Genomic DNA, 22,390 nt, shown 5'->3' with positions numbered 1-22,390 from the left:
GAGATGCTAGTTTCCTGTATTTTGTTTCCTAATTTTTAGCCACTTCACCCACCCAACCCCTCTCGCACCACTTGGAGACAACAATTTATCATGAAAAAAAATTTCATGATAGCCAAACGTGCCCTTAGGTTCCACTTCTTTCCGAGTAAAATCGACCCCCCTCCCGTTTTTAAACTTGGGACAACTCCGTCTACTGCATTTATGACTACTCTTTTACACTAAAGAGGGATGTCTCAAGTAAAAAATGGGGCTAATATATCATTTCCTAGAAAAACACCCACAAACAATCCGATCTCTTGTAATAAATAGAGAAGAAAATGCTAAAAAATTACAGCCACGCAGGACGTCAAAAAACAAAAGCACCACAAAATTAAAATACAGAAAAACAAAATAATATAATAAATACAACCATCAACCCCAATTAATAAGGGCTTTGTTATTTCACAAATAAAAAGAGAAGGCAAAAAAAAAGTCACGTACCCAAAAACCTTCTTACATTAAGAACCACACTCCCAAACTAACCATCACAGAAATCACCATCCCACCTGGAAATCTAACACTCCCGGACTGATCATCCGGCGAGATCTCTGGCTCCGACGGAATCGAAGGCGAAGACGGCAAATCACCCGCCTTAGAAGATTCCGCCTTCTTCGGGGCCGAGGCCAGCACCGGAGCAGGAGCAGGAGCCACCACCGGAATCAGCGCTTTAAACAGTTCTATCGGTTGCAACACCTTATCCACGGTGTAAATCCCTAACGGCTGCTCATCCAGTAATGTCCCTGTTATCTTCGCCGTTATCACCTTCGTTTCCAAAGTCACCTCCTCTCCTTCGTTCTGGACCGTGAAATCAAACTTCTTAGCTCCGTCAGTCGCCAATGTATTCATCAAACCGTTGCTCGATCTCAGCATTGTCATTGACTCGTACACAGGAACTCCGTGGTAGAGCAACAATGACTCCTTGCCTGTGAAAGGACCAATTACTCTAAAAGCTTAAGCAGTTAGAGTTGTTGTTATTTAATTATGGGAAATGATTTGAGCACCGCAATGTTTTAATATGTCCGCGTAAGCTTCTTGTCTTTTAGTATTTAAAGGGCTGTCAGAAGGTTATTTACACTTCACAAAAATCTCTGCTTTCGCGACATATCAAAACATTGGAGTGCTAAAATCATTTATATGATTCAAAACTATGAACTTTTTTGGGGTTGGTCGTTTATATCTATTTTTAATATTAAAGAGTTGTTGGGTTTTGAACACGGAGCTCCCATACCATTGAGGCTTCTAGTTTGATAATTTGCACATATACATTAGAGTGAATTTTGCAAATCAAGTCATGCCATCAATTTGTGACCAAAATCCCCATTGTGATTTTCTATTTTTTTACTCTTAAAAGACCAAAATATCCTCACATGTTAAAGACAAAAACTACTTCCTAAAAAGTCAATAGTATGTTTTGAATCAAGAGTGAGAGGTTTGCGAATATTCTACCATTCTTGGCGCATGCAATGCGTGGATGTAAAAAAATGGGCCTACCCTGTCAAAATATGAGGTGTGAAATGGTGTATCCAACCCTATACATGGGCTCAGTTGGAGATCGTTGGACCTACTCCATTAAAACATGATGCAAAATGGCGGGACCTACCTGATGCAAAGGTTTGAGTTGAGTTGGTGGGACCTGCTCTATGAAAACATATCACTTAGCATAGCAGGTATTTTGGTAGGGGTGTTCATTATTCGGTTATAACCGAATAACCAAACAGAACCGAATCGGTTGGTTCGGTTCGGTTTCGGTTTTTCTTTTTTTGGAAATTCGGTTATTCGGTTTCGGTTTCTGTTATCTCAAAAAACAATTCAGTTAACCAAAATAACCGAAATTATGATAAAAACCATTATTAAAAAAAAAGAAAAAAAGGTGCTATATGGGCACTCCGTAGTATGATGAAAACTGTTCATTTGATTGATCACAACTTAATTAGAGTGTGCTCAAAAAATCATTACGATTGGATGATCCTAGCCCTCCGATCGAAACCGAGATTTTGTTTTTTTTCCCTCTTTTTTCTCACACTATTCGGTTAACCGAAATAAGCAAATTTTTTATCGGTTCGGTTTCGGTTACCGAAATTTCAAATTTCGTTTATTTCGGTTCGGTTATAACCGAATAACCACACCTATATTCTGGTGCTTTTACGAGCTAATTTCCTTCTTTTTCACTGTAAGGATAATTTGGTCCTCTGATGAATTAAAAAATCTAGCATGGTTATTTTTGTCACAAACAAATATTGAATGAAATCTGATAACTCTATTTAGAAGACTTCTATTGCAAAAACCCATTTAATCATTTATACTTCAACGTTACCTTCAGCCGTTAAATTCTTGTATTTTGGCATGAAACTCTTCATCGCCTCGTCCATGGGGCAAAAGACCGTTAACCCTCCGTCAACATTATCGTTGAAGGTCTGTAAAGCTCCAGACACTGTTAAAAGATCGGCGAAGACCTTGCACTGTTTGGCCATGAGGGTGGTCAGATTAATCTGGACCTTTTTGAGAGCAATGGTTAGGTTGTGGTTAAAGGTGGAGAATTCGGGGTTTTTTGTGCTATTGTGCGCATTGGGGGTGTATGATAGAAGGATGAAGGAGAGGAGGAAGATGAGAGGGGTTGGAGAGAACTGCATTGCTAGAGAGAGAGAGAGAGAGAGAGAGAGAGAATGGGATCTATGGCCTATGGGTATTATTAAGCAGAGGAGAGATGTAAAGGGATCTACGAGGGTAACGGGCTTTGAATTGGAAGGAATTACGAGAAATGACATTTTCTTTTTCGAGGGTGAGTTATTTACATTGAAACTTGAAAGAGTATGATTGGAGAATTAATAGTACCTGGATTCTTACAGAATTACGGTAGTGCCACCTAAGATTTCACAATTAGATTGAGTTTCCTCATTAAGTGCATGGAGAAGACAGAGAGAGAAATTTAGCAAGGCTTCTAATTCTCGCCACTAAAGTCGGGCAAAAGAGGATTCATGAGACTTTGAGTTAGCAAAATCCCATTACTTAGCCCCTGTTTGTTTCATATTGTGACAACTGCTGGTGAGTGGTGAGCCTCCAAGCCGGTTTGGGGCTCACCATCTGTTCTCGTATTCTCAAACGAATAGGGCCTTAGTCATCCAAAAAAGAGAAAAATTACATTATAAGAAGCTTTGCCGAACAAAGCCCATGCTTGCCTATATGAGGTGAAAGAAGAGCTAGAGCTTGAAAATTTAGAGAGAAATTTAACGAGGGCTTAAAAATGTACAAAAAAAAATATTTACTTCTATAAGGTAATAGTTATTGAGAATTTTACGACAGTAACATACTTTTTTAATTATAAATAAATTTACTAGTTGATTTTAGATTTACATATAAACTGTTTTAATGAATTCAATGAATAACATGAAGGTATTGACTACAGTGCATCTTAGCAAGCTCCCTCAAAAAGAAAACCACCTCGTGATGACCTGTGGCAACGGTCCGATAATAAGGACTAGCTTGTTTAGATTTTCAAGAACCGATTTTGAGTTCAAATCTTGGCACTGTTGATTTAAGATTATGACAGCTGATTATGAGTGCTGAACAGATTATTGGACTCAAATTTAAACATAATTATATAGGTGTGTCAATGGATCTAGACATTCCGATGGATCGTCCGAGTCCAAACGTTAATGAACGGGATCTAAACATATGAATAGGATCCATGGGCATATTTCGGATCATGAAATTTGAGATTCGAAAATTTTCAGGTTAGGTATGGGCACACCACAAATGCCCATTGAATAGTCATGATCCGAAATTGTTTGCAAAAATACCCTCCAAATTTTGTTAATGCCAATCGTTCTATGAAGGGTATTTTGGTCAAAACCTCTCTTATCACTTATGAATCAGATGGGAATGTGATTTCACTCATTTCAGTTGTTTCATTCGATGCTTTCACGAAGGTTCTTTATGCATCATATTCTTTGATAATAGTTATACATTATATTTATGTATGTAATTATGATTATTTTTATTGTTTACAAGCATTATTATACACATAGATTAAACATAGATAAATTTTTAATTCAGTTGGAGACACACTAATAGTATACTGCCATTCTAACTCTTTTTTTTTAAAAATTAATTGTTTACTTAGCTTAGTGGGACATAATAGGACACTCCGATGGACGGTCCGGATTAAAATGGACCGTGGTCACGTGGAAAGGAGGATCCGAAGAATAATCTGATTCCAACCCGGCCGATAAGGAATTTGAATGGATCGTGACTGTGACATAGGTGGATCCGTTGACACCCCTACAATTATGAGTCCAATAATAATTTTGACATTCACAATCTGTTATCATAATCTTAAACGAACAGGGCCTTGTTATTGAACTCAAATTGCATTTAATTTTGAGTCTAACAAATAGTTTTGGGAGATTAGCTAGGGACTATCGCGTAAGGCATTTCGCGGGCTGACTGTTGCATGAGACAGCACCCACCTCATGAATAAGACAAAATCTGTTGAAAAGTGAGCCTATGTGGCTGCTCTATCATGCAACAGCCCTCCTACAAAATGCCTTTAGCAAAAGGACTCAAAATCTAACAGAACACAGAATACATTCCCGAGTGGTACTTTTGTAGTTCTAGTGAAATCTGAGGCTGAATATGATGATGTGGGATCCAACCTCGTGTTAGGTAACCATGGTAAGGAAATAGGGTCAGTTCCAGCTCCTCATGCTCTAATCAATAGACCACCAGACTGGTCAAGAGAGACGCTAATGATGTGCCACGTGTACGGCTATTAGGTACTCTCCTACGTCATCAGATGCTTCCACCGACAATGTCTTCTGCCTACGTGAGTTCAAGCAGTAACGGCTTTGACGGTTAGGATTCCACGTCGGCTCGAATTTAAAACGCGCCCAATGTTATAAAGATTATTTTAGCTAGGATAATGATAAATTCACACCCTATGTAGGATAATTCGCACCACTTTTAACGTGAATTGAGCAGGCACTTTAACGCTATTTAACGTCAACCGACTCAATTCACATGAAAGGGGTGCGAATTATCCTAGAGGAGGTGCTAATTTATCATTGCCCTAGCTATTTTAATTAAAAAATTAAAGACTTTCAATATACTGGGCTGCATGATCTGGACCATAGATGCTATTGGGTCCACTGTGTGTTAGGCATAGTGCAGAAATTTGGCCGGTCAAATGGCTCTAAGAATTCAATCTTGAGGAAATCTGAACCACTGTTCATTGACCAATATTGAGAAATTGAATGGTTTATATTGTCTGATTAGTGAATTTTATCTAGGGTTATTTACTGTTACGTGTCAGAGAGTTGCATTATTGACATAAAAATGTCACTTGTTGAGAAAAAACGAATAAATGCTGATTTATAAAAAATCAAAATTTTAGGACCAAAATGCCCCTTGGTACATTTATTCTGCTTCCCTTCTTCTTTTACAGTTTTACTTTTACCCTGTTTTTAACCTAGTTGAAGTGCTTCTTCTCCGGCGAAACCTACTCTTTTCTTCGGCAATACGTAAGAAGGTAAGCCGGAAATCTCATTCTCCCTCTTTCTCTATATTTCTATTTTTTTTTTCAAAACTCCATCTAACATATCTCTCTCTCTCTCTCTCTCTCTCTCTCTCTCTCTCTCTCTCTCTCTCTCTCTCTCTCTCTCTCTCATTTTTTAGGGTATTCAAAGGTTTTTTTTTCTTGAAATGCACAAAATTGGACTCATCAGCCTTCTGCCTCGTCAAATCTTTCTCAAAAATGGTTTCGAGATCTCCCCCTCTTCTTCTCAACGCAAAAACAGGTACTCGAAGCCAAAACAGGATATTCGAAGCCAAAATTTACTTGGTCGAAGCCAAAAATTACTTGGTCGAAGTGAAAAATGTGTTTCCAGTAACATTCGCCGTTGTGTTTTTCGCTTCGACTAAATTTTTTTAGGCTTCGAATAACTGGTTTTTTTGCTTCGACTAACATGTTTTTGGCTGCGACTAAAACTTTTGAATTCCAGGAACATTTGGAACTTTTTCGTCTTTAACTAATATATTTTAGTTTCGAGAAATATTTATTGGCTTCGACTATCACGTTTTGAGCTTCGACAAACTTCTTTTTTCGCTTTGACTAACACGTTTTGGCTTCGACTAAATTTTTTTTATTTTCGACTTCTTTTTTTTTTGCTTCAACTAACTTTTTTTTTTGCTTCAAGTAACTTTTTCTGGCTTTGAGTAATTTGTTTTTGGCATCGACTAGTTTTTTGGCTTAAGTAAATTTTTTTTTTGGCTTCGACTATCATTTTTTGGATCCGACTATCATTTTTGGCTCTGAGTAACTTTTTTTTTTGCTTCAACTAGCATTTTTTGGGCTTCGACTATCATTTTTGCCTTCAAATAACTTACATTTTGCTTCGAGTGTCTTGCTTCTTATTTTGGCTTCGACTATCACTTTGTGGGTTTGAGCTATCGATTTTGGATTCGAGTTACATTTTTTAGCTTCAAGTAACCTATTTTTTTGCTATAAATAACCCGTGCGAGTACCATTTTGGCTTCCACTACCCTTTTGCCTAGTGAGAGCTCTTTGGGCAACTGATTTTGGCTACATCCACCTATTTTGGCTACAGCCACTAGAAAAGGGGAAATACTTAAAAAAATAATGAGATTTTGGATATTTTGAGGAGGAAAAAGAAAATGAGAAAGGGGCGTTTCTAGAGAACTCCTTCTACCCTCTCAAGACAAATGAGCATATGCCGGAGAAATGAAGATGTTTCGCCGGAGAAGAAGGCTTCTATCGCCGGAATATGGGCCGTTTCACATAAAAAGGGTCGGAGTAAAACCTGGAAATGAAACTATAAACTTGAAAGTAAAAGTAAAAAAGTGTAAAAACAAAGAAGAGAAAGATAAAGTAAGGTTAGGGGTATTTTCGTCCTAAAAAGTCATTTTTTTTTAATAAAATAGCATTTCTTAGAATTTTTTCATACGTCAACATTTTCTCGTCATTTTTTCAAATGTCCAGCATGTAACAGTAAATAACCCTTTTATCTAATCAACCATAGACCGGGTCGGATGGGATCATGTACTAACAACCATGGCCCCCATCAAATCATGAAATATTTTTCTAAAGGATCAATTACTGTTGCATGCTAGAGAGTTGAAAAAATGACGAAAAAATGTTGAGTTTTGAAAAAACACTAACAAATGCTACTTTATTAAAAGAAATGTTGCTAGGGACGAAAATACCCCTCAACTTACTTTAATCTTTCTCTTCTTGGTTTTACCATTTTACTCTTTTACTTGCAGGTTTTACACTCTTTCATTTCTAGGTTTTACTCCAACGCATTTTGTGTGAAACGACGAGATTTTCCGGCGATAGAAGCCTTCTTCTCCGGCGAAACATCTCATTTCTCTGGCAGCAGATGCTCCTTTGTCCTGAGGGATTCTGAAGATCAACAACTATGCCTTTCTTGAAAGCCAAGAGCACCGATCTATCAGTGTTTATATCGTCATGTGAGCAGAGGAATAAAATAGAATGGGAAGATGAGAAGGAGAAATTGGATTATGGACATGTTGAGAAACCCCATTTGATAATTTTTTGTTGTGTTACTGTGGCTAATGGAAAACTCCACTACCTCTCTTAACTTCTAAACTTGTAAAAGAGATGCTATGGTAAAGTCATATGTTCATAATTTTCGTGCTATCCAATGGACATCAAATGATTAGTTATTTTTAGATATCTCCCCCTCTTCTTCTCAACGCAAAAACAGGTACTCGAAGCCAAAACAGGATATTCGAAGCCAAAATTTACTTGGTCGAAGCCAAAAATTACTTGGTCGAAGTGAAAAATGTGTTTCCTGTAACATTCGCCGTTGTGTTTTTCGCTTCGACTAAAGTTTTTTAGGCTTCGAATAACTGGTTTTTTTGCTTCGACTAACATGTTTTTGGTTGCGACTAAAACTTTTAAATTCCAGTAACATTTGGAACTTTTTTCGTCTTTAACTAATATATTTTAGCTTCGAGAAATATTTGTTGGCTTCGACTATCATTTTTTTTTCTTCGACTATTATTTTTTGGATTCGACTATCTTTTTGGCTTGGAGTAACTTTTTTTTGGCTTCAACTAGCATTTTTTGGGCTTCGACTATCATTTTTGCCTAACTTACATTTTGCTTCGAGTACTATTTTGGCTTCCACTACCCTTTTGCCTAGTGAAAGCTCTTTGGACAACTGATTTTGGCTACAACCACTAGAAAAGGGGAAATACTTACAAAGATAATGAGATTTTGGATATTTAGAGGAAGAAAAAGAAAATGAGAAAGGGGCGTCTCTAGAGAACTCCTTCTAACCTCTCAAGACAAATGAGTATATGCCGGAGAAATGAAGATGTTTCGCCGGAGAAGATAAAGTGTAAAAACAAAGAAGAGAAAGATAAAGTAGGGTTAGGGGTATTTTCGTCCTGAAAAGTTCTTTTTTAATAAAGTAGCATTTGTTAGTGTTTTTTCAAAACTCAACATTTTCTCGTCATTTTTTCAACTCTCCAGCATGCAACAGTAATTGATCCTTTTCTAAACACTCAAAAGGACAAAAACAATGTTGAATCGGTTTCCCAAACAACCCTACATATGGGGATAAGGCTTACCCTACATATGGGGATAAGACTACACTTCCTCTTGTCTTTTATATCACTCACACTAAAGCAAATGAACGGTTTGGTTCATTTATGAAGTGGGCCTAACAGTACTCATTGATAAATACTTGACTATACAGCAACTCACCTTATAAAATCACTTGTAAAAATGGGTGTAAACTTTGTTTTACGCCCGTTATTTTAGGCCGAAAGAAATGGAAACTAAGGCTCTGTTCACTTGTTTTCCCGAGAAAGGAAAAGAAAAGGTTTCATGGGAATCCGACGTAGCATTAGGAAAAGAAATCCAAGGAAACTATGCAGGAAAAGGTTTCCCGCGCCTATTCACTTGAGCAGGAACTGTGGATGAAAAGGTTTCCCGAGAAACTGTTTGCCCACTTTTTTCACTAGTTTTCCTGGAAAAGCAAATCCGACCAAAATAAAGGAAAAAGGAATCTCACGCTTGTGAGAAAAGACTCATTTCCACTTCATTTTTCTCAATTTCCATGTCAGATGTGACATTTTCCACCTATGCTCTTTCAAAATCCTGTGAAGACAAGTGAACATGCGAATTTTAGCTTTCTCGGAAAAAAAAGGGTGTTTTTCACGAATTTAGTTTCCCGGGAATGCAAGTGAACATAGCCTAACTCAAGGGCTAATGATATTCCCACTACCATGTTTTGAAAATGATACAAAGTCAGAAACGTCTTTTCTTATTTAACCCGCTGTCAAAAGCTTTTACCATGTTTTAAAAAGCTAGCCAGCAGCTACTTACAACAGAAAAGACAAGGTGAGTACGTCCCATTATCAAAACACAGTACTGAAAATATCAGTGACCAACTTAAAAACCGGCATTTGTTGTTCGCCTTTAATACCACTTAAATGCCGGCATATGTTGTTCTCTCTTAATACCTCTGCCTGTTTTTTACTACTACAAAGAGGTGGCAGGACTAAAGCTTTTATTTGTTCCTCTACCTACAATTTACACAGAATCTCTCCAATAAAACTCATCACTTTGCCTAGAAACTGGAAACTTCTCATTGTTTTGTAAAGTTTTCTCTACCTCACACCCATCTTGTCTCGAAATGCCACCCTTCTGTCTGTTATTTTTCCTCTTCGTGATCACACGTGCTTCCTGCATCTTATCTACACGTGTGGGAAAGTTGAACCGAGCAGTCGAATGGTATGTACATTTCTTACTTGCGCGGATAAGACTAGCAGGGATTTGATATCCGCACTCCCTTAACCCAATAATGGCACTCCACTCTTTCATTACACATTTCTAATCACCTTTTAAAACTGCTAATGATTCCCATAATGCTCTCCACGATCCACTTAGAGAATTGTAAAAAAAAAAAAAAAACAGTTTATTAGGAATATATCACTACGAATCACTTTAATGTATGGAATCTTGCACAAGGGATCACGTGTGTCCCAAGACTCACCAATTTCTCAAATCCAGCTCGTGTATTTTCTTTTTTCTTGCTTGAGTTTGTCTTGGAGGGTACCAGGACCCTAGTTGTTATGCCCTTTTCCGTAGACATTGTTCTAAGGATTGGGTTGTGGTCTTGTTCTTGCTATTGTATCAGCTTTCTTTATTTGATTTACTGGTAAGGGTCCTTTATTTGATTTACTGGTAGGGGTTTGCCTAAACCCAGCTTACCCATAATAAAAAGTGGTCGTATAGCTTAAAATTTAAATTCGATGAATATATTTAACAAAATAATATATGCTCTAAAATCACTTTGATGTCTATAAATTGGTAATATATCAGTGGTTTCTATTTAAATTGGATAAATATATTTAATATAATAATACATGCCCGAAAAATAGTGACTTAGCATAATAAAAATCTAGTAGAAAATGGTGATAGATTGCCATAAATTGATAAGGAAACATTCTAAAACATTCTAAAAACACTAACAAATGCTACTTTATTAAAAGAAATGTTGCTAGGGAAGAAAATACCCCTCAACTTACTTTAATCTTTCTCTTCTTGGTTTTACCATTTTACTCTTTTACTTGCAGGTTTTACACTCTTTCATTTCTAGGTTTTACTCTAACGCATTTTGTGTGAAACGACGAGATTTTCCGGCGATAGAAGCCTTCTTCTCCGGCGAAACATCTCATTTCTCTGGCAGCAGATGCTCCTTTGTCCCGAGGGATTCTGAAGATCAACAGCTATGCCTTTCTTGAAAGCCAAGAGCACCGAACTATCAGTGTTTATATCGTCATGTTAGCAGAGGAATAAAATAGAATGGGAAGATGAGAAGGAGAAATTGGATTATGGACATGTTGAGAAACCCCATTTGATAATTTTTTGTTGTGTTACTGTGGCTAATGGAAAACTCCACTACCTCTCTTAACTTCTAAACTTGTAAAAGAGATGCTATGGTAAAGTCATATGTTCATAATTTTCGTGCTATCCAATGGACATCAAATGATTAGTTATTTTTAGATATCTCCCCCTCTTCTTCTCAACGCAAAAACAGGTACTCGAAGCCAAAACAGGATATTCGAAGCCAAAATTTACTTGGTCGAAGCCAAAAATTACTTGGTCGAAGTGAAAAATGTGTTTCCTGTAACATTCGCCGTTGTGTTTTTCGCTTCGACTAAAGTTTTTTAGGCTTCGAATAACTGGTTTTTTTGCTTCGACTAACATGTTTTTGGTTGCGACTAAAACTTTTAAATTCCAGTAACATTTGGAACTTTTTTCGTCTTTAACTAATATATTTTAGCTTCGAGAAATATTTGTTGACTTCGACTATCATTTTTTTTTCTTCGACTATTATTTTTTGGATTCGACTATCTTTTTGGCTTGGAGTAACTTTTTTTTGGCTTCAACTAGCATTTTTTGGGCTTCGACTATCATTTTTGCCTAACTTACATTTTGCTTCGAGTACTATTTTGGCTTCCACTACCCTTTTGCCTAGTGAAAGCTCTTTGGACAACTGATTTTGGCTACTGCCACTAGAAAAGGGGAAATACTTACAAAGATAATGAGATTTTGGATATTTAGAGGAAGAAAAAGAAAATGAGAAAGGGGCGTCTCTAGAGAACTCCTTCTAACCTCTCAAGACAAATGAGTATATGCCGGAGAAATGAAGATGTTTCGCCGGAGAAGATAAAGTGTAAAAACAAAGAAGAGAAAGATAAAGTAGGGTTAGGGGTATTTTCGTCCTGAAAAGTTCTTTTTTAATAAAGTAGCATTTGTTAGTGTTTTTTCAAAACTCAACATTTTCTCGTCATTTTTTCAACTCTCCAGCATGCAACAGTAATTGATCCTTTTCTAAACACTCAAAAGGACAAAAACAATGTTGAATCGGTTTCCCAAACAACCCTACATATGGGGATAAGGCTTACCCTACATATGGGGATAAGACTACACTTCCTCTTGTCTTTTATATCACTCACACTAAAGCAAATGAACGGTTTGGTTCATTTATGAAGTGGGCCTAACAGTACTCATTGATAAATACTTGACTATACAGCAACTCACCATATAAAATCACTTGTAAAAATGGGTGTAAACTTTGTTTTACGCCCGTTATTTTAGGCCGAAAGAAATGGAAACTAAGGCTCTGTTCACTTGTTTTCCCGAGAAAGGAAAAGAAAAGGTTTCATGGGAATCTGACGTGGCATTAGGAAAAGAAATCCAAGGAAACTATGCAGGAAAAGGTTTCCCGCGCCTATTCACTTGAGCAGGAACTGTGGATGAAAAGGTTTCCCGAGAAACTGCTTGCCCACTTTTTCACTAGTTTTCCTGGGAAAGCAAATCCGACCAAAATAAAGGGAAAATGAATCTCACGCTTGTGAGAAAAGACTCATTTCCACTTCATTTTTCTCAATTTCCATGTCAGATGTGACATTTTCCACCTATGCTCTTTCAAAATCCTGTGAAGACAAGTGAACATGCGAATTTTAGCTTTCTCGGGAAAAAAAGGGGTGTTTTTCACGAATTTAGTTTCCCGGGAATGCAAGTGAACGGAGCCTAACTCAAGGGCTAATGATATTCCCACTACCATGTTTTGAAAATGATACAAAGTCAGGCACGTCTTTTCTTATTTAACCCGCTGTCAAAAGCTTTTACCATGTTTTAAAAAACTAGCGCAGCAGCTACTTACAAGAGAAAAGACAAGGTGAGCACGTCCCATTATCAAAACACAGTACTGAAAATATCAGTGACCAACTTAAAAACCGGCATTTGTTGTTCGCCTTTAATACCACTTAAATGCCGGCATATGTTGTTCTCTCTTAATACCCTCTGCCTGTTTTTTACTACTACAAAGAGGTGGCAGGACTAAAGCTTTTATTTGTTCCTCTACCTACAATCTTCACTGAATCTCTCCAATAAAATTCATCACTTTGCATATAAACTGGAAACTTCTCATTGTTTTGTAAAGTTTTCTCTACCTCACACCCATCTTGTCTCGAAATGCCACCCTTCTCTCTGTTATTTTTCCTCTTCGTGATCACACGTGCTTCCTGCATCTTATCTACACGTGTGGGAAAGTTGAACCAAGCAGTCGAATGGTATGTACATTTCTTACTTGCGCGGATAAGACTAGCAGGGATTTGATACCCGCCCTTAACCCAATAATGGCACTCCACTCTTTCATTACACATTTCTAATCACCTTTTAAAACTGCTAATGATTCCCATAATGCTCTCCAAGATCCAGTTAGAGAATTGTAAAAAAAAAAAAAAAAAACAGTTTATTAGGAATATATCACTACGAATCACTTTAATGTATGGAATCTTGCACAAGGGATCACGTGTGTCCCAAGACTCACCAATTTCTCAAATCCAGCTCGTGTATTTTCTTTTTTCTTGCTTGAGTTTGTCTTGGAGGGTACCAGGACCCTAGTTGTTATGCCCTTTTCCGTAGACATTGTTCTAAGGATTGGGTTGTGGTCTTGTTCTTGCTATTGTATCAGCTTTCTTTATTTGATTTACTGGTAGGGGTCCTTTATTTGATTTACTGGTAGGGGTCTGCCTAAACCTAGCTTACCCATAAAAAAAAGTGGTCGTATATCAATGCTTAGTATTTAAATTCGATGAATATATTTAACAAAATAATATATGCTCTAAAATCACTTTGATGTCTATAAATTGGTAATATATCAGTGGTTTCTATTTAAATTGGATAAATATATTTAATATAATAATACATGGCCGAAAAATAGTGACTTAGCAGAATAAAAATCTAGTAGAAAATGGTGATAGATTGCCATAAATCGCTAAGGAAACATTCTAAAAATATGATAGGGCAGTGATATCCCCCCCCAACCAACAGAAAACGTTAGCTTTTAAGCCTTTTGGAGTTAACAGTGGCTCCTCCACCGCTTATATCCTAACAATATCTGTTGGGGGGCGGAGGGGGTGGGGGAGGAGAGGGGGGGGGGGGATCACTGCCCATATGATAATGTGAAAGTTTTATAGCAATTTTAGGCTATTGATACTGGCACTACCATTTTTTATAATTATGCTAATTTATCTTGTCTTTTATTATTTGAACATCTGTCAAAAGTAATTACAGTTCCCAAAAAACTCTCAGAAGCCACTCGAAAACAAAAGGAGAAGCCAGGTTTGTGCAATTATTAAAAGATGGTAGTGCCAATATCAGTAGACCTGTTTTTGTAGAGAAAAGGAAAGTAGATCGTAATTATCATTTTATTAAGAAAATATGATAATGTGAACGTTTTAAACAATTTTTACAGAGAAAAGAAAATTAGAGCTAATTATCGATTTTTTTAAAGAAATGATATCAGCACAACCATATATTGATGTTTTCAAAATCCATGTTGTCTTTTAGTATTTAAAGGACTGTCAAAAGGTTACTGCATTTCCCAAAAATGCTCTCAGGAGCCGATTAAAGAAGAAAATTTGAGTTTGTGCAAATATCAAAATATGGTTGTGCTGATAACATTTCCCTTTTTTTACATATACCAAAAATCGATCATCTCACTTATATTTAGGGCGATAATATTTTCACCCCTCCTGCAGTACCCATTAGTCCCCCTTTTAACATGATTTAATGACAAAAAGCGTTAAAGTTTCCCACTGTTCACGTTATAAGGGGGGTGAATGCGTACGGCAGAGGGGGTGAAAATATCTCCTATATTTATTATTTAGATAAATAAAAAATGAAAAGAAACAAAAGGTAAAAATGAGATAATTAAGTTTAGTACTTTTGTTGAATGCAAATAGGAGCTCAATCAAGAACCCAAGAGACCAATTAGAGACGGACACGTGTCGAACCGGCAACCCCATCGACGATTGTTGGAGGTGCGATCCCGATTGGGTGACCAATCGCAAGATTCTCGCCGATTGCCCCATCGGATTCGGCCGGAATGCAATCGGAGGCCGAGACGGCGAATTCTACATCGTGACGGAATCCGGCGATGACGATCCCGTCTCCCCAAAACCCGGCACCCTAAGATATGGAGTGATCCAAGAAGAACCATTATGGATCATTTTTGACAATGACATGGTCATAAATCTCAAGGAAGAACTCATCATGAACTCATACAAGACCATAGATGGTAGAGGAGCTGACATCCACATAGCATATGGGCCATGCATCACCATACAAAACGTTACAAACATCATCATACATGGAATTCATGTACATGACTGTGTACCAGGTGGGGATGCCTATGTGAGGGACTCCATGTCCCATTATGGATGGAGAACCATCTCGGATGGGGATGGGATCTCCATATTCGGGTCTACTGATGTTTGGGTCGATCATTGCACGCTATACCGGTGCACGGATGGACTCATAGATGTGATCTACGGTTCAAAATCTATTACCATCTCGAACAACTATATGGACGAACATGATGAAGCGATGCTAATGGGCCATAGCGATGAATTTGAGAAGGATAAAGATATGCATGTCACCATTGCCTTCAATTACTTCGGGGAAGGTCTAGTTCAAAGAATACCTAGGTAAGTGTCTCAAGATCAGACACCACCTCCTAATTTTTTTTGGGAAATCATATATTCGCCTCCTTTTCTTCCCTGGCCGGGGGGAGGTGACAACCTTGGAGTCTCTTCGAAGTTGCCTCGGAGAATAGGTAAATATTGTTTGGTTGTTAATCTCGTATAATAGTCGTAACTATGGGGTGTCATTACCAGTATATAGAGACACAAGAGAGAGAGAGAGAGAGAGAGAGAGAGAGAGTAAAATCAGGAAAACTCAAGAAAAAAAACACTTTTTTGGTATTTTTTTGCTAAGATTTTGTGTGGAGTTTGCTAGTTTGACACGTCAGACAGCTAGAAGACATCCATAGTAGTATTCAGGGATTTCATTCATCTAACAGCAACCAAACAGAGGTTTTAGATGACATGACACCCAAACCCCCCATAAAACCTCTGCAAAAGCTTGACTTTTGTGCAACCAAACAAAGCTTGGAGGGGCGTGGGGGTGGCCGGGGAATGAAAAGGGGGCGAATCGAATATATTACTTGGCCTTTTATTTTATTATTCCTTTTATAATGACTGGAGGTTTTGCAGGTGTAGGCATGGCTATTTTCATGTGGTGAATAATGTGTACACCGGTTGGGAGATGTATGCAATTGGAGGAAGTGCAAATCCAACCATCAATAGTCAGGGAAACATATTCATTGCTTCCAACAACTCTAGAACAAAGGAGGTAACTTGTTCTCACTTTTACTTCACTGAGAAATGCTCCCATAGGGCCATAGGGAACTATGGCCCCACCTTTGATTGATCCGAACCATTTGTTTGATATATCTTGATTTGGATTTCCTTTGGGACCAAAATCGTGCCATTCAACTGATTCTAACATCTATTAACGTATATATGTTTTTGCCAAACACGATTAACTGTTTCTTTCTTTGTGTTTTTTTTTTTTTCCTTCATTCGATTTTGTTACCCTCTCTGCACCCTGTTTGTTTTAGATTTTGAGGACTAATTGTGAGTCCAAAACTGATTATTGGACTCGATCTTGAGAAACGATTGTGTGTCCAAAACTAAGTATGGGACTCAAAATGAAGGGAAATGATAAATGTGCCCCTTTTCATCACCAGGGACACCCAGCAGCAGTGTATCAATGACTGCAGAGGGGCTGATGTACTCCACGTCAGAGGATTCAGTGGATTTGATTTCCATGTACACTGCAGTTGGGTGTCCCTGGTGATGAAAAGGGGCGCATTTATCATTTCCCACAATTAAGCGTAAATTAGAGTCCAATAATCAGTTTGAGTCCAATACTCAGTTTTGGACTCACTATCGATTCTCAAAATCCAAAAGAAATAGAGTCTAAAGCAGAAAACCAATTTAGAAATCGAAAGGCTACTAAAGCCCTGTTCATTTTGGATTTTGAGCTGGAGTCCAATAATTAGGTTTGGACCAGAAATTGATTCTCAAAATCCAAAGGCCTTGTTCGTGTTGGAATCAAAATTAAACTCAATTATGAGTACAATATTCACCTTTGGACTCAAAATTGATTCTCAAAATCCAAAATGAATAGGGCCTTAGTTTAAACCATTTAGAATCTAGCAAAGATTCTTTATTTTTTTTTCTTTTTGTTTCATGGAGGTGACAAAACGGGGAGGTGAATCCGACGACTGGGAGAGCTGGAATTGGAGATCAGATGGAGATTTGATGCTAAATGGCGCTTTTTTTACAGCCTCCGGCAAAGCATCCACCATGAGCTACACAATGGCAACAAGCATGGTAGCACGGCCCGCTTCGCTTGTACCGGCTCTCACAGGATTGGCCGGAGCTATGAACTGCCAAATAGGATTAATTTGTTAATGATAGTTGGCCAGAGACTAGAAGAATAGCATGTTGTATTTCATATAATAAAGTTTTTTTATTCATTTTTCTAGCAAGATTCGAATTCCACAAAACTGGGATGGGTTTTAAGAATTTTTTTCTTGTTAGTTATGATGAAATGAGATGGGTTTTCATAACAATGTCACAAAAGGATCCAAACCATTCAAATGGTGAGTCCAACCATTAGAAGGATTATGATGCATTAGCCATCAATATAGACAATCCCATAGAAAATATACATATAGAGGGGATTTTTGGAAGCTGAAAGACTCAATCTATACTGCAGTTGACTCGTTTTAATGGGAAATGCATATTAAGAATTATAACTTATTCAGAAGCTCGGACTTTATTTGGCAACGGAAACTCTAGTGTGTTTAGTTGCACAAAAACTGGTAGAGGCTTGGGGATTTTGCTTTGCATTTGGCTTCCTAATCAGCAAAATCCTCCATTTAGTTGCTAATATAGCTCTAAACTTGCTTGAGATCCATTGAGATGTCTCCTTAGTAATTATTGCATATCTTATTATAAGGAATTCTTGTGTCCCCTCCTTATAACATCCAAGCCAAAATCCACAAAAAAAGTGAAATTTGAATTTTGGTTGGAATTTCTTGAGAATAGTTCTCTCTCTCTCTCTCTCTCTCTCTCTCTCTCTCTCTCTCTCTCTCTCTCCGGTAATGATACCCCTACCTTTTCCCCTAATCTCCGAGTCTATACTGTGAAACCAAACACTGCTTGCTCAATATTCTCAGAGATAATTGTTGGTATTTTAATACAAAAGTAGCCCTTGTTGGTATTTTACAAAGTTGTTTTGTTTACAAAAAGAAGCCACTTTGATCTTGAAAAATGAGTTTACTCACTTCCTTCACAAAGCTAATAGTCCCGTATTGGAAAGTGGAGAAAAGCTTCATGTGTTTATATAGTTTTTCACTTCTTTAGCTTTATGAATGAGAAGATGAGAAAAGGGGCCTACGTGCATGAGCCACTAAGTGGACCCGGTGGGCTTTTGGCTATACCACACACGTGCTGCCCGGCTCGGCCGGCCGCGCGTGTGAGTCAAGGTTTTTCCTTCCCCTATATTTTAATTTTTGTTTATGTCCGTTTAACTTCCCTTTACCTTCGCCGTTATTGATTAGGTAAGTCGGCGTACCTGGATAAGCCGGCTTACTGGAACGTTGAATAACTAGGTAAATAACGCCGCAGTTATTTTACAAATAACTGCACAGTTCCTGAACGTTGGGATGCGACATTTGGCATCTGTAACATCTTTTGGACGGCTCTTCTCTTAAAGGGCGTCTTTACTACATTAAAGGGTGTAGTGAACGGATATATTTTGGTTTATAAAAGAGGAAGTTCTCTATGTTTTCTTCTGCAACAACACAATAGGAAGAAAAACCCTTACAGAAGTTTACTGTTTCTTCTTGCTTTTCATTATCTTTCTGTAAATAAAATTTTCTTTCTTCCTCTTTTTATTTTACGTATTTTGTTAGCTTATTGGAGTGTTCGGGTGGTTCGAATCTCCTTGATCGTGCAGTTCTTGGAGATCGACAGTGCGTCGGGCTGTTGTAACATGGGGGTGATTGCTGCCAGTAATCTATTGCATCGAAATTAGTTTTCGCAAAGGCGCAAATTCACCTTAAAGAGAGCGACATAGTCCATACCTCATCTCGCTGCATCGGAAAAGGTTTACTAATGCTGTTTGTTTGTTTTTTCTGTTACTCAACATAAATCTGGTAAGCCGTATTATTCTCTAAATCCACAACAATAATTTCAAGCAAATCCAGTCCACCTATATTGATTACTAATTCCCCTACTCTCATGACATGAAAAGAGCGCACCAGAGACGAAGAAAGGGACGGAATGATCCCTGCAAACCGCCACTGAGGCACCTCAGGGTTTTACACATAACCGGGCCTCATTTAACCTATTCCCAACGATCCTCCAGCTCAAGTGGGACCCCTCCACTCACAACACTTTACGAGACTGATTACCTCAGATCGGGGAAATAGGGGGCCACCTAAGCTCAGAATAATATATGTAAGCAGGGAAATGATAAATGCGTTCCTTTTCATCACTTGGGACACCTAACTGCATTTTCCGTGGCAATCAGGTCTGTTCATTCCTTCAAATGTGAAGTACATCGGCCCCTTCCCCTTTGCAGTCATAGATACACTGTACCGGTGTCTCATGTAATGAAAAGGGGCACATTTATCATTTCCCAATTTTAATTGGGTTTCCTATATGTGGGCCGGATTATTGTGGGCTGGATTTAGTGTCTAAGCCCACAATAATAAACGATCAATCAAGGTTGTTTGACGGAAAAAAGGATCTTTCTGCTCCTTTCGGGCATTAACAAAATCAAGCGAACACAATTAACGTATATATGTTTTTGCCAAACACGATTAACTGTTTCTTTCTTTGTTTTTTTTTTTCCTTCATTCGATTTTGTTACCCTCTCTGCCCCTTGTTTGTTTTAGATTTTGAGGACTAATTGTGAGTCCAAAACTGATTATTGGACTCGATCTTGAGAAACGATTGTGTGTCCAAAACTAAGTATGGGACTCAAAATTAAGGAAAATGATAAATGCGCCCCTTTTTATCACCTGGGACACCCAGCAGCAGTGTATCAATGACTGCAGAGGGGCTGATGTACTCCACGTCAGAGGATTCAGTGGATTTGATTTCCATGTACACTGCAGTTGGGTGTCACTGGTGATGAAAAGGGGCACATTTATCATTTCCCAAAATTAAGCGTAAATTAGAGTCCAATAATCAGTTTGAGTCCAATACTCAGTTTTGGACTCACTATCGATTCTCAAAATCCAAAAGAAATAGAGTCTAAACCAGAAAACCAATTATAGAAATCGAAAGGCTACTAAAGCCCTGTTCGTTTTGGATTTTGAGCCGGAGTCCAGTAATTAGGTTTGGACCAGAAATTTATTCTCAAAATCCAAAGGCCCTGTTCGTGTTGGATTTTGAGTCCAAAACTAAGTGTTGGAATCAAAATTAAACTCAATTATGAGTACAATATTCACCTTTGGACTCAAAATTGATTCGCAAAATCCAAAATGAACAGGGCCTTAGTTAAAACCATTTAGAATCTAGCAAAGATTCTATATTTTTTTTCTTTTTGTTTCATGGAGGTGACAAAACGGGAAGGTGAATCCGACGACTGGGAGAGCTGGAATTGGAGATCAGATGGAGATTTGATGCTAAATGGCGCCTTTTTTACAGCCTCCAGCGAAGCATCCACCATGACCTACACAATGGCAACAAGCATGGTAGCACGGCCCGCTTCGCTTGTACCGGCTCTCACAGGATTTGCCGGAGCTATGAACTGCCAAATAGGATTAATTTGTTAATGATAGTTGGCCAGAGACTAGAAGAATAGCATGTTGTATTTCATATACTAAAGTTTTTTTATTCATTTTTCTAGCAAGATTCCACAAAAACTGGGGTGGGTTTTAAGAAATTTTTTCTTGTCAGTTATGATGAAATGCAATGGGTTTTCATAACAATGTCACAAAAGGATCCAGACCATTCAAATGGTGAGTCCAACCATTAGAAGGATTATGATGCATTAGCCATCAATATAGACAATCCCGTAGAAAATATGCATATAGAGGGGATTTTTGGAAGCTGAAAGACTCAATCTATACTGCAGTTGACTCGTTTTAATGGGAAATGCACCATAATAATTATAACTTATTCAGAAGCTCGGACTTTATTTGGCAACGGAAACTCTAGTGTGTTTAGTTGCACAAAAACTGGTAGAGGCTTGGGATTGTGCTTTGCATTTGGCTTCCTAATCAGCAAAATCCTCCATTTAGTTGCCAATATAGCTCTAAACTTGCTTGAGATCCATTGAGATGTCTCCTTGGTCATTATTGCATATCCTATTATAAGGAATTCTTGTGTCCCCTCCTTATAATATCCAAGCCGAAATCCACAAAAAAAGTGAAATTTGATTTTGGTTGGAATTTCTTGAGAATAATTCTCTCTCTCTCTCTCTCTCTCTCTCTCTCCGGTAATGATACACCTACCTTTTCCCCTAATCTCCGAGTCTATACTGTGAAACCAAACACTGCTTGCTTAATATTCTCAGAGATAATTGTTGGTATTTTAATACAAAAGCGGCCATTGTTGGTATTTTACAAAGTTGTTTTGTTTATAAAAAGAAGCCACTTTGATTTTGGAAAATGAGTTTACTCACTTCCTTCACAAAAGCTAATAGTCCCGTATTGGAAAGTGGAGAAAAGCTTCATGTGTTTATATAGCTTTTCACTTCTTTAGCTTTATGAATGAGAAGAGGAGAAAGGGGGCCTACGTGCATGAGCCACTAAGTGGACCCGGTGGGCTTTTGGCTATACCACACACGCGGCGCCCAGCTTGGCCGGCCGCGCGTGTGAGTCAAGGTTTTTGCTTCCCCTATATTTTAATTTTTGTTTCTGTCCGTTTAACTTCCCTTTACCTTCGCCGTTATTGATTAGGTAAGTCGGCGTATATTGACTACTAATTCCACTACTCTCATGACATGAAAAGAGCGCACCAGAGAGGAAGAAAGGAACGGAACGATCCCTGCAAACCGCCACTTAGGCACCTCGGGGTTTCCACATAACCGGGCCTCGTTTAACCTATTCCCAGTGATCCTCCAGCTAAAGTGGGACCCCTCCACTCACAACACTTTACGAGACTGATTACCTCAGATCGTGGAAATAGAGGGCCACCTAAGCTCAGAATAATATATGTAAGCAGGGAAATGATAAATGCATCCCTTTTCATCACTTGGGACACCTAGCTGCATTTTCCTTGGCAATCAGGTCTGTTCATTCCTTCAAATGTGAAGTACATCAGCCCCTTCCCCTTTGCAGTCATAGATACAGTGTAGCTGGGTTTCCTATATGTGGGCCGGATTATTGTGGGCTGGATTTACTGTCTAAGCCCACAA

The 22,390-nt window shown here is 38.1% G+C and overlaps 2 protein-coding genes and 1 long non-coding RNA gene across 5 annotated transcripts; 2 read left to right on the top strand and 1 right to left on the bottom strand.

Moving 5' to 3' along the window:
- Nucleotides 1-395: 395 nt before the first annotated feature.
- Nucleotides 396-2,730, bottom strand: LOC143856341 (fasciclin-like arabinogalactan protein 2). Its single transcript, XM_077366537.1, has 2 exons — nucleotides 2,354-2,730; nucleotides 396-962 (listed from the first exon to the last, which is right to left on the bottom strand). Exons 1-2 carry the CDS (start codon nucleotides 2,667-2,669, stop codon nucleotides 493-495), a joined length of 786 nt encoding a protein of 261 aa, XP_077222652.1. The 5' UTR covers nucleotides 2,670-2,730; the 3' UTR covers nucleotides 396-492.
- A 6,889-nt stretch (nucleotides 2,731-9,619) lies between these two features.
- LOC143856469 (uncharacterized) lies at nucleotides 9,620-11,088 on the top strand. Its single transcript, XR_013238212.1, has 2 exons — nucleotides 9,620-9,820; nucleotides 10,666-11,088. It is a non-coding gene; the product is annotated as an uncharacterized LOC143856469 (long non-coding RNA).
- A 1,851-nt stretch (nucleotides 11,089-12,939) lies between these two features.
- On the top strand, nucleotides 12,940-20,819 carry LOC143856468 (putative pectate lyase 22). Of its 3 annotated transcripts, none has more exons than XM_077366696.1 (4): nucleotides 12,940-13,170; nucleotides 14,848-15,591; nucleotides 16,159-16,297; nucleotides 20,586-20,819. In XM_077366696.1, exons 1-4 carry the CDS (start codon nucleotides 13,073-13,075, stop codon nucleotides 20,802-20,804), a joined length of 1,200 nt encoding a protein of 399 aa, XP_077222811.1. In that variant the 5' UTR covers nucleotides 12,940-13,072; the 3' UTR covers nucleotides 20,805-20,819. The 3 variants fall into 3 exon arrangements, with proteins under 3 accessions (XP_077222811.1, XP_077222812.1, XP_077222810.1); XM_077366697.1 differs by lacking the exon at nucleotides 20,586-20,819 and adding an exon at nucleotides 17,297-17,497; XM_077366695.1 differs by lacking the exon at nucleotides 20,586-20,819 and adding an exon at nucleotides 17,206-17,497.
- Nucleotides 20,820-22,390: the final 1,571 nt, after the last annotated feature.

Source organism: Tasmannia lanceolata, unplaced genomic scaffold, assembly GCF_043159265.1.
Source record: "Tasmannia lanceolata isolate RefF3 unplaced genomic scaffold, GAP_Taslan_0.1 ptg000023l, whole genome shotgun sequence".
In the NCBI taxonomy this organism is placed as follows: Eukaryota; Viridiplantae; Streptophyta; class Magnoliopsida; order Canellales; family Winteraceae; genus Tasmannia; species Tasmannia lanceolata.
Note: the sequence above shows the minus strand (reverse complement) of the source record. Positions and strands in the feature narration are given on the sequence as shown.